The 12,975-nt window shown below is 43.9% G+C and overlaps 1 protein-coding gene across 1 annotated transcript; it reads right to left on the bottom strand.

Moving 5' to 3' along the window:
• Positions 1–5,374: 5,374 nt before the first annotated feature.
• On the bottom strand, positions 5,375–11,806 carry LOC127772074 (protein root UVB sensitive 1, chloroplastic). The gene is made up of 7 exons (XM_052298061.1): positions 10,914–11,806; positions 10,531–10,806; positions 9,746–9,802; positions 8,278–8,476; positions 7,067–7,173; positions 6,680–6,853; positions 5,375–6,595 (listed from the first exon to the last, which is right to left on the bottom strand). Exons 1-7 carry the CDS (start codon positions 11,619–11,621, stop codon positions 6,323–6,325), a joined length of 1,794 nt encoding a protein of 597 aa, XP_052154021.1. The 5' UTR covers positions 11,622–11,806; the 3' UTR covers positions 5,375–6,322.
• Between the last annotated feature and the right edge of the window lie 1,169 nt (positions 11,807–12,975).

Here is a 12,975-nt window from a genome sequence, read left to right as displayed (position 1 = left end):
TCCCTCTGTCCCAAAAAGAATCAACATTGTTCTAGCTTGATTTTCTTTAGGACGGAGGAAGTAGGTGTAAGGTTAGTAGTAATATAAATGCATTTATTGTATCAAAATACACTGGTGACTTGACTGCGGTGTCACTTAGGTTCATCAATTTATAAATTGCAAGTCAAGGTCCACGATCTTGTTCAATGTACCAACTGTGGTCCAAACTACCTTTGATCAAAGGTACTGCCGTGGTTGTCAACGGAGAAAAACATTTTGCATTCAGTCCACACCATAAATAACCGTGGAAACAAATTTGTATTTAGCCCCTCTACAGTATGCCTAAATTGATTCCACCAATTCAATTCCCCGCCTCCCTGAAGTAAGGAGCGAGCAGCGGTGATTGTTGACAGTCGAAGGTTCTCGGATAAAAAAAGAGTAGGAGAGGGTGATCTCATGAGTCCAGTACGGACCTCATCTTCGTGAAGAAGATACCACACCACACCAGTTGTGCCACCTTCCTCCCTCCAGTACACCCTACTCTCGTCGCACTTTGTGCCACCCTAGCCATTGCCGCTTTTCCCTTCCTAATTCAAAAGAGGGGAAGAGATAGAGGAAAACTTTGGGTTGAGAATGAACTTGAAGCGAATGGATTAAATGCATATTTGTTTCTACAGTAGGTTTTGAACAGGGGTAAATAGAAAAGGCTTGACCTATTAAAGGTGATTTGAACCTCGAGTCGTATATTAAACGAAAATTACAGATATAGACATACGATTTACAAGTTGATCGACTACATTAGTGACACATCGGTCTTAAACTGGCCATGTCTTTTACTCTTAGTTTTAATGAACTTAGCGTTTGCTAAGAAAACAAGTAAAAGAATCTATAATATTCTTCAAAAAACAATTTTTCAAATTTATAATCATCTTTTGTTTCAAAGTGGAAGCTTTATCATGTAGGCACCAAATAAATGGAACACATGATCTCTACTAAGAGGAAGTTTGGTCCCTCCACCCACACCGCTCACATCAATCCATTGTAAAACCGTATCACTTTTATTTTAGCGTCGATAATCATTGGAAAAAGTACGAATAACTCCCCCCCCCCGAACTATCGTGGTCGTCTGAATTACCCCCCTGAACCATAAAACCGGACATTCTTCACCCCCAACTATACAAACCGGACGAATTACCCCCCTCGACCAAATCCACGGTGGTTTTGCTCTACGTGGCGTACACGTGGCAGCCCAGTCAGCATTCTATTTATTAAAAAACTGTGGGACCAACCTGTCATACTCCTCCTATTCTTCCCCTCTCTCTCTTCTCTCTCTCACTCTTCCTCTCTCTCTCTTCTCTCACGCGCACGGTGAGCAGGGCGGAGGGGCAGCAGCGGCGAGGCAGAGCGGAGGGGCGACGGCAGCGGCGAGCGCGATGGCAAGGCGAGCGCGACGGCGAGGCGAGCGCGAGGCAGGGCGAAGGGGCAGCGGCGGCGGAGGAGGAGATGAGGCGAGGCGGCGGTGAGGCAGGGCGGAGGGGCAGCGGTAGAGGAGGAGGAGGCGAGGCGGCGCAGAGGTCGTCGGCGTCGTCAAGAAGGACGGGGAGGCCAGAGTCTTCGCGAAGACGAGCGGCGGCGAGGAGTTCCACGGCGCTAAGTGCGTCGTGACGGTGGGCGCCTGGACGAGCAAGCTGGTCATCCCTATCCGTCATCGTCCTCATCCCGTCGCCGGCGTGGACCTCCGCCGCCGCGCTCGCTTCACCGCCACTGCTGCCCTTCCGCCCTGCCTTGCTGTCGATGCCCCACCACCCTGCCTCACCGCCGCCTCGCCTCCTCCGCCGCCGCCGCCGTCCCTCCGCCCTGCCTCACTCGCCGCCGCGCTCGCCTCCGCCGCCGCCGCCCCTCCGCCCTGCCTCGCGCTCGCACTCGCCTCGCCGCCGCCGCCCTTCCGCCGTGCCTCGCTACTGCCGTCCCTCCGCCCTGCCTCGCCGCCGCCTCGCCTCCTCCGCCGCCGCCGCTTCCCCTCCGCCCTGTCTCGCACTTGCCTCGCCGTCGCGCTCGCTGCCGCCGCCCCTCCACCCTGCTCGCCGTGCGCGTGAGAGAGAGGTTGAGTGGGAGAGAGTGAGAGAAGAGAGAGAGGAAGAGTGAGGGAGAGGAGAGAGAGAGGAAGAGTGGGAGGAGTATGACAGGTGGGTCCCACATTTTTTAAATAAATAGAATGCTGACTGGACTGCCACGCGTATGCCACGTAGACCAAAACCACCGCAGATTGGGTCGAGGGGTGTAATTCGTCCAGTTTGTATAGTTGGGGGTGAAGAATGTCCAGTTTTGTGGTTCAGGAGGGTAATTCGGACGACCGCGATAGTTCGGGGGGTAATTCGTACTTTTTCCATAATCATTCTATGGTCCAAATTACCCCCCTTCTCTTATAAACCATGCCATCTCAATTAATCAAAAGTCCATAATCTACCAATGGATATAACGTCAAATATCGTCAACATGCAAATTAAAACTACCTCATTTCTATCATTACCATACAAATATTCCTGAAGCAAAAACGTGTGGATTTCATCAATATATTATTACATTACGCCACTGTTTTTGCATTTAGGTAAAAACAATTAAGTACTCAAACTTATGTCATACTCCTTTTGTCCTTGTATAGCTAGCATTTATAAGTAAGAGATGTCATACGCGCTGAGCATTGACTTTCCATTTTTAAGTAAGAGATGTCATTTTTATGTTTATGAGGATGTCACATAAACAATAAGATATTTAAATAATAATTGAAATAGCTTGTACGTAGTTTTATTTTTTTTTCATAGGTAACATGCAAGCACAAACAATATTGAAACAGTGTATACATAGTTTTGTCTAAATAAAATTAACTTATTTCACCCCCTCACTTTATTAATGTCTGGCACATCATTAAAAATACACATAATGAATAATAAAATTCCCATTAGAAGTGATCTTAAATGGAAAAACAACACGTATTTGTGACAGGATGAAGTAGCTAAATAAATGCACCAGATGCTCCTTTATATGTTTAATCAAATTATGAACAGTGTTTCAAAAAAATTATGAACACAGTATATCCCACTTGTTTACTCCACAATAGTAGATTTTTTACAGGAACATGGACAGTTGGACACATGTGGGACAACAATGCTTTGAAAGTTGATAGGGAAGTTCTAACTAACTCCGGTCATCCCAAGCAGTAAATGGCACTCCCTATCTATCTATCGACAGACTAATAGTTCCATGCCATTTGCTAAATAGTTACATATGCAATTTTTTTCGTTAAGTACTTATACGTGCATTACTTTTCTGTGATTAAGTGTGAGTTTCAATTTGAGAAATTAAATAACTTTTCTAGGTAAGTATAAAATTTGTTTTGATTACACCAACACAAACACATACTACTACTACGCACGTACACCACCACCAAGACGTGATGGTAGGTGAATTATAGGATCTTACCATGTAGTAAAAACCACACACGCTTATAGAAGCAAAAACAAGTAACAAATCCATCTTCCAATATTTAAGCATAACTGTTCTAAAAATACAAATATGTACAAGTGTTCAAACAAATATTGTGTTAAAACATGAAGCAAACAATTTTTAAAAAGTAAAAATATAGAGCAAACTCATAAATGATACTTCCTCCGTCAAAAAAAAGACAAATCCTGGTTTCCATATCCAACGTTTGACTGTCCGTCTTATATGAAATTTTTTTATAATTAGTATTTTCATTGTTGTTAAATGATAAAACATGATTAATACTTTATGCGTAACTTGTCTTTTTAATTTTTTTCATAATTTTTTTAAATAAGACGGATGGTCAAACATTGGACACGGAAACTTAGGGTTTGTCTTTTTTTTGAACGGAGGGAGTACTCCTCTGTAAGTGTGTGATAGGCTATGTCGATGTGCCACAGCGGTGTTCTCAGGCTCAGCTGTTACTTTACAAAGCTTGCAGAGTTGAAGCCTTGTCTGTGGCTTTGGCTCGGTTATGCAGGAGATTTGAAGGGCTTTCTGGTGGTGGTGACTAACTCGTGTAGGGTTACGATTTATTTTTGTTCGGTAACTTGTATTTCTTATGGTTTTAAGTTTTAATGCAAATCTAGCGGAAATGTCTTTTTCAACTAGAAAAAACCATCACATTTTGCTATTAAATCTTCATATATTCACTTAATCCGTTCCAATTTACTATGTTGTTCTGGAGAAACCTCACCCAATTGCCAATCTAAAATCCATGCTAGTAAGGGTGCTGATGTACTCATATGTGATTCTTGACTGCAATTCAGTCAGAACAATTCTAAACCCGCAATGTATTTAAAAATTCACGATTGTTTGCAACACAATGACAATTGGCTCAAAAAAAAATCATGGCATTAGACATATGTTTACGTGTAAACCCCATATGGATTATTCCGTTGGTTTATATCAATTCTACATCAGCTATAATAATAAACAAGTTTTTATTATGTTGAGGTGAAAGAGAGAGTGTGTTAAGAGAGAGAAGCGTGGGCGCCTGTTTGGCCAGCGCTAGCACAAGCTCCTATCCGTGCCATGGATCTACTAGTGCCTAACCTATGGGCGACCAGCAAGATGAAGGTTTGCTGAGTAATGAAGTTGCCTATTTGATTAAAATATAATTTTGATACTTGTATAAAGGTATAGCAATAGCCAGCTATTGTACTTATCTCTTTTTTTACGTGGCTGTGCCGATGGCAATGGGACCATTTAAGCTAGCAACCGACCATATTACTAAACTTGCTCTAATGTGCAACCATTGAGTTGAGTTCTGATAAGTAAATGAAAAGTGTGAGGAGAAGATTAGCATTGTCCCAATGGCGGACAGGAATCGTGATCTGGAGCTGAATTTCTCCGATAGGTTTGATGTTCTTGGTCGTTTTGTGTTGGCCATCATGGCCATCAAACAGAGCTCTAATAGTTCTTCAGATCGCCTAAACATATCATTGTTGCGCATTTTCGGTTGGTAACTTCTCTCCTTTCTTTCTTTGATGATATATCAAGTTGTTTGTTTCAGTTCAGTTCATTATTTTGAAAATAAGATTACAAGGGATACACTAATGTCCAAATTTAGTCCCTGACTGGAAGTGAGGAATTATCCTATACATGTAGGGAATGATCATATCCTCCGTAAAATTTCTAGGAAATTTCAATGTTATAAATGGGGCCTTGATGTTATCTTAAACACTACTTTATACTATCTCTCTTCATTCCAAAAACGACTTTATTTCGAGCTATACACGACTTTGTAACCAGCCTGATGCCCTCAACTCACCAATCATATTGTTTGTCAAACAGGTAACGGAAAAATGGTCTTGAAAAGGTCTGCACCGGATGACACCCCATAATCCAACCTGACTTGTTCCATTTATTCCTGCCAAAATTGCATATCACAAGCATACAATCTCTACATTGCATCTCCTGTCCAGATAATTTTAGTATTTAATTTCCATATACTCCCTTCGTCCTAAAATATAAGGGATTTCAATAGATGAGACGCATTCTACTACTACGAATCTAAACATCATATATCTCATATATTAAAAACCCTTATATTTTTGGATGGAGAGAGGAGTATCCATCGACATAAGTTAGAAATATTTTCTTTTCAAAAAAAAAACTGTTCATTCCGCCTCATTGAATCTAAAATGTCAACAGATGGACAGAGTGAGGCAGCATCCAGCATCATGAAACCACGTTATGCTTTCTCTCTGTATGATTATTATTACCTGCCTGCACTCCATGCCTTCAGCGCAGGATCAAGGAGACCAAATCCTTTCAAGAGCTAAAACTCAAGAAGTCAATAATGAAAAGAAATAAATACATTGTTGTTATGAAAATTGCACTTATTATTTGCAACAGGTAGGAGTAGCCAACTATAATCAGAAGTACTTGCCTCAAGCATAGCTCTGGTTAGTCTTTATCTCTAATTCTCTATAACTGCCCAAGAAGTGCTGTTGGTTTCCTGAGCGACCACTACATGACATGAATGTCGACAAACTAAACACCCTACATTCAAATGAAAAAAAAAGAAGACATAACCAGCTCCAATCTTATGAGAACTTGATTGTAAACTCTTATGGTTAGATCATGTGTCCAAACAATTGAAGACTATATGTTCACAGACGCTTGTTAATAAGATGCCAAATCACCCCATGACTCCCGACGCGCTGGCCTGTTTTCCTTCACGGGGAAAGCGTCCAAATTATTTGTGATATGATGACAAGGTCTCAGAAATTGTCCAAAGAGAACCCACTGTACACATTCTAGCAGCGTCGATGTGAGCAAAACAAGTTGAGAAGTTTTATGAAGGAACATCTCCTATGCGTATTCTTACGGGTAGCGGTCTAGCAATCAGACCATCCATCACCCAACCACCATTTGAACCATCAAGTTTGACATGGCTAAATTCTCTTTGAGTATAATCGAGTGATGCTTCAAGCCTTCCACCAGGTCTACACGCTGAGGCAACATCACTTGGTTTGATGCCCAGATATTTCTCCAACCAATAGAGATAGTTAACATGGAATAAAGATTTGAGCATATCTTCAGGAGAAGATCCCTCTTTAAGGATGACCTGTAAATCACAGGGTAAAATGTCAGTAACTTTGTATAATAGCAGAATGGCATCTTGAAACTGCTTGGTTCAAGATAAACTCACACAAAATTTTCCCTTGTATTCTGTAAGAAGGTATTGTTCGTTTTTGTAGAGATCAAACAATGCACATGCATCTTCCTTGTTCTCAATTATTTCACTAAGTTTAGAACCCAACTGCAACCGCCGACAAATTATGTCTGCAGCATCTTTTGCCTGTGGTGACAAAATCTTGCTTTCCTGGTACAAAATTCAAGGAACCACATATAGTGGGACACATAAAATAAGTGCAAGAATGGCACATATTGTGAATTTAGCATGTATTAAGTTGCAGTTAACTCTTGACTAGTTAAAGCATGCCTTGGGAATGGGAAGCTGTAAGACCTCAACAATATGAAAATAAAGAGGACAAAAAGTATCAGTGATTTGATGTTAGAAAAATACTTTACTTACTTTACGTGAAGTACCAATAGATAGATTCAGGAAAAGCGGTTCCTCATCGTTAACCTCTTTGACTGAAGGAACTTGTCCACTCAATAGATACTCACTGAACACCAAACCTGTGAGACAGGAGGGCGGCAGATAAATTAGTTAATCTTATCGATTAGTAATGAAAACCAAGGAAAGACAGAATAATCCCACTAAAACTGGATGATTTTATGACACAATTGCTGCCTTGCGAGAGGCCACTTATGCAATTAATCCTCACTAAGGCTCAGTATGCCATTGAGGTGAATTCTGATAATCTAATTTACAAACGGTAATATTAATACCTACTAAAAAGTTGGAAGTTTTGTGGGACTGAAAGTTGCATAATTGTCTTAACCTTAATATGATTAATAAAATAATCTACAATGATTATATATTTACATTTCTAGATGACTTAGAAAAGACACACATTTATCACAACACAACAAACCGCAAACAGAGGCTAAGCCTAACTGTAGTCAATGCCATCTCTCATCCACAGCAAGCCAAGGCACTAAATAATCTGGAAAACACAAGTGACCAAGATTTTTCACAGATTAGCTCCAGCAAAATCCCTCTACTTGCTGTCTCATCTCACGCGGAGCCACAACATCATTAATCTGATCATTGGATCAGTAAAAGTTAAAACAAGAGATCTGGCATGACTTTGCTAATGCAAATTCCCTTCTTTCAGTGCTGTTGGATTGATTCCTAATTGACTGCCAATTTAATCTGGAGAGTAGTCCATTTTATATTAGAATGTATACTGTGCAATGCTCCGACCATCAAGACGTCACGAGTTTTCAATCATCCATTCAGAAAAATTACAATTCAAAATATGATTTCAACCATCAATTCTAGAAAAACATACACATGTTCAGTGACAACTGCCTTGCACTTACAATGGACAATTTTGCAGGCTATCATTGCAAGGGAGATATCGATATTTACCCAAAAGAATAGTGACAAAACGTGATTTTTTTAAAAAAAAAATTGTGTGATGTTTTGCTGAGTTCAATCAGCTACAGTGCAGTTTTGGTCTTTATGTATTATTAATATATTGATCCATCCACCAGTTTATTTGTGTTTGAACATCAATTAAACAACATTATTCATATAAAAATTGTAAGTTGTGATCATATGAAGGTTATAAAGGAACTACTGAAAGGGATAAGCAGCAGTGGAAAAAACATTACTTGCACGATAAGGATTCAGTGTCCTCAGCTGAATCGATTGATAAGACTTGAGGTTGCAATACATGTGGACTGCAGTAACTCCAGCAAATGAAATAAGAGCTAATGATACAGAAGAGCCAATGCGATTAGCTAATGCTATCCCTAGCATTATCCCCAGGAATTTGCTGACCATTCCTTGTGCTTCACCCTTTGCAATGACCTGAAATGTAAGATCCAATTGGTTTTTAACTACTTGGGTCAGAATGCAAAGTGAGATGCGTAGGTTGAATTGACTAAATTTAAGAATTTAAAAGTTTAAATTCTAAAAAAAAAATCCCTCATAAGAATACAACACAGGCACAGAGTAAAAAATCTAGGGCATTTGGACAAAGTTTAGAAAAGTTTTATCACTTCGAAGTTCAAACCACAGGTTTTGTTACCAAACAGTTGCACTTTAGATGACTGGTCCATGTGCAAGTGTGCCTTGCGTCCACATCATCCTTAGTTCCTTACACATTAAGCACCTTGCAGTTGATGCTAACATGCTTGTCCTTGTGTGAAAACAAGATTGGCTCCTTAACAACTCCTAGGCTCTTAGCGCACATGCTCAATATCTCACATTAGACAACCACCACCAGCATCACTGAAGCAAACAGACACTCCCTGATTTCAGGTGTAGCATCCTCAACTGGACCTCAACAGGGTGCACCTAGGTGTCATGATGCTGCCCCTGCCATCACCTGCTTCACGGGTTCCTCATTGATGCCACACCATCACCACTAAACGATGCCATTCCCATTTTTTCTCGCGGACGGTTGGGCCACTGGTCCAATGATAAAATTTGTAAAACCTTGTCCAAAGTGCCACTTTGGTGAGAAAAAAGGGTCAAAATTGAAACTTAACCCAAAAAAAATTGATATGGTCACAAGGGCGATGCAATTATACCTATGTACCGAACCACTGCCTGTGGGGTTTATAATTGTAATGTATATACCCAATAGGAAAGCATGAGGATTCCTGGTGCAGGCAATATAGGGAACTGTGAAAAGGACATCAAACGAAAAAAAATGGAGAGCAGCAAACAAAGGTGGTGCATGCATGCAATCCAGGAGCAAGGGAAGTCATCAATTCAGCAACATAGACAAACTTGCTACCAATACTATATAGTCCACACAATGCTGTCATAGCAAAAGGCAAAGAACAAAACCAGGAGGTAGGAGTAATTTGGTCCAGTGTGAGCAAAATAAAAAGTACAGTGGCATCTTTTCAGAACATTAAAGGTTGCAATAACATGCAGAAGTTCGACGTTCGCAATGGTATATATTTTCTTGCGTAAAAATAGTATAAGCAATATCTGATATAACTGCAGCTTACTCGTAGGATTGGATATAGATTGCAAGGCTCATACATGAGAAACAAAAATAATTCTAACAATGACATCTACATGCTAAACAAATTGTTTTCATGAATGAGGATAGATTGACTTTACCTCAGCAAAGTTCCTTTGCACAGCAAATCCAGCATAGAAACAACTCCTGGTGGCAGCCTACAGAATTGAATCATTGCACTAATAGTGGTTCAAAGAAAAAGAATAAATTGGCAAGTACAAAATATTGTTCGGAAGCACCATAAAAATCAACTCATAGGCAGTCAGGCTCAAATTTGCAGAATAGAATAATCATTTCAAAGCATTCCACAACAGTAAGCAACATTTCAAATCACCCATAATTCGGTCATACCATCTGTCACCTATCCATGCCAATTTACTGATTTATCCATTGCATCCAGTAGAATTTCAGTGAAGAGGTATGCACGACATGATTAGAAGCAGAATATCTTCAGTTATTATGTTCTTTATGTAGTGAGCAAGATTCAGGAGACAAGGCAAAAACAGGGGAAGAATCAAGAAAACCGAACAAGCAGTACAGATCAGTTTCAGGAGGAGATAATATATTGGAAAAATATCCAAAAAAACTGTACTACCAGAATGATATTGCACGTTCAATTCAGTGTATGATTAATGCCAAAATATGATACCTAACTACAAATTTGGATAACACATGTTTCCATACGAAGTGTAATCTGAACAATGCTGTCCAAATCTGTAGGTGAAACATAATACGAAGAAAATGACACGCTGCAGCAGATTTCACATGAAACAATGACCTTGCGCATATGGTTTGCATTTTCCAGCATGAAATGGGCAAATATGGTCTGCACAGGTAAAGGGGTACAGCAACAATGACAATCCATATCAAAATCAACAGTTCTGACCTGTATCAAAGCAGCTGCTGATCGACCAGCTCCAGCGGCAGCCCCAATTGGAACAAACAGGTGAGGAAAGACCGGAGTTAAAATCTCCAGCCCGTAAGCCGTGTTCTCCAGAAGATCCGCGAACAATCGCCACCCCTTTGGGTTAACATCGAAATGCCTGCCGAATTTCGATAGCAATATCTTGCTTAGGTACCCCAACCCATCCTTCAGAACCCAATTCACCGCCGCCGCGGTAGGTATAGCGCCTTTCCCCAATCCAACCGCATACAACAATGCCTAGACAGGATAAATACACAAATTCACCAATCGAAAATGGCACATTTCAACTAATAGCCGGTGAATTGCACACAGATGGACGCGGCACACAGGCGCCACAACCATACCTGCGTCGAGAGCACGCCGCTGATCTGGCTGGCGATGCCCTGCACGCCGCGCCACAGCGAGTACTGCAGGTAGTCGCTGCTCACGCTGTCAGGGTACCCATCGGGGAGCAGCAGCTGAACGGCGACCGTGGCGCACCGCCGCCACGACCGCTCCAGCTGCCGCCGCAGCGAGGCTAGCTCGGCACGGCCCGCACCGGCCTTCTCCGCATCCTCCCCCTCCGCCTGCTTCCGCCTCCCGTCACCTGCGACGACGTAGGAGGTTCCCGTCGGGTCCGGCACGAGCAGCGTGCGCGCACCGCCCCTCACCTCCCAGACGCTCGCTCCCTCCCTGCCGCCGCTACCGCCGATGGCCTCGGCGAGCGCGGCCGGGATGGAGGCGAAGGCGCCCGACTGGAGGAGCACGAAGAGGAGGAGGAGCTCGGGATGGAGCGACTGGAGCCACCGCCACCACCCGTCGCCGGGGTCAGGAGGGCCACTCCCCCCTTGCCTCCACCACCCTCCTCCTCCTCCGCCACCACCACCACCACCGCCATCACAGCCACCGCTGAAGCCGGCGGGAGAGGAGATCGCGAGGGGTGGCAGGCGGGAGAGGTTGGCGGCGAGGCGGGCGAGGCGGGGAGCGGAGGTGGGAGGACGGGGAGCGAGGCGAGAAAGGGGAGGTGGGGAGAGGGGGGCCGCGAGGAGGAGGAGAGATTGCGAGGACGACATCTCGGAGGAGCGGTTTGGTTATAGCCGCCGGCGACGGCGGCGGCGGAGGAGGAGGGGTTTGCAGCGAGGGAGGCGACCGGCGGCGGCGACGGCGGCGGCGGATTGGAATTTTCAATGTTGGGGGGATAGGTGCGGCATAGACGGACCCCGTCGTCAAAGTTTGGACTGGACTGGCCCATTTTCCGTGAAATGGGTATCAATGCGGCCTGCTGAAGCAGAATCGGACGGTAGTGCTATCATTTAGTAGTAGAAAAAGTACACCGAAGGTCCCTCAACTTGTCATGGAATTACAAAATCGCCCTTGAACCGTCGAACCACAAAACTGGATACAATGCATCCCCAAGTTATAAAACCAGTGCAACCTAGATCCCTCGGCGGTTTTGATTCCAGTTTTGTCCGACGTGACAGCTGACTCAGCGTATAACACACGTGGGCTCCACATGTTAGACCTAGTCATCATTTCTTTCCCCTCCCCTCTCTCTCTCAGTTTTCTCCTCATGTCGGCCGGCGGTGTGGTGGCACGGCAGCGGCGGGCCGGGAGCAGGCGGGTGGTGGGCGGCGGGAGGAGGCGGAGCGCGCGGGCGGCGGGCGATAGGGGAGGAGCAGCGCGCGGGCGGCGGGCGGCAGGCGACGAGCGGCGGGGTGGCGTGGCAACGCGGCAGCTGCGACCCGGGCGCAAGCGGGCGCTGCGGCGATGGGCGCAGAGGTGGAAGCAAGCACCGTTGCAACCGTCGGCGAGCTTCTTAACTAAATAGACAAGCCGGAAATGAAGGTGAGGCCATGCACTCTCTCGCGGTGGCAGCATCTTGCTACTGGTGCCGCCTCTACGACTCGTGGCTCGCAGTGCACCGCATCCAGGACAGCCCCTCAGCCGCCGGCGCCAGCACCGCCACAGTAGCACTGTCTCCAAGTTCTAACCCCGACAACGCATCCTCCGCTTCGCCGCGAGCCTTGCCGCCACTGTCGGCAGACTCAAGGCCGTCCTCATCGTCAGAACCTGAACCGGAATCGGAATCCACGACATCGGAGAAGCGGGCGAGGCCCTGGGACTCGAGGATGGTGAGCACCTTCCCGGGGCACGCTCCGTCCTCCGGCGTTGCGTCGTTGTCACACCCTAAAAATCCGTTGTGAAAAAAGAATTTTTAGAATTTATTTAATAATTAAAGTAAGTGTGTGAATAAAATCTATGAAAAGAACATAAAGTTGAGCTAGATGAAATTTCATTAAATACTCTGTGTGCCCAAGTATTTTCAGGATTTTTCTTAAATATATTTGAGCAAGGGGAGTATTTTTAAATGAAAGATCATTTCAGCAATTATTTAAATTAAAAAGTTAATTAAATTCCCTCTCTTGT

Source organism: Oryza glaberrima, chromosome 4 (genome assembly GCF_000147395.1).
Source record: "Oryza glaberrima chromosome 4, OglaRS2, whole genome shotgun sequence".
Classification (NCBI taxonomy): Eukaryota; Viridiplantae; Streptophyta; class Magnoliopsida; order Poales; family Poaceae; genus Oryza; species Oryza glaberrima.
Note: the sequence above shows the minus strand (reverse complement) of the source record. Positions and strands in the feature narration are given on the sequence as shown.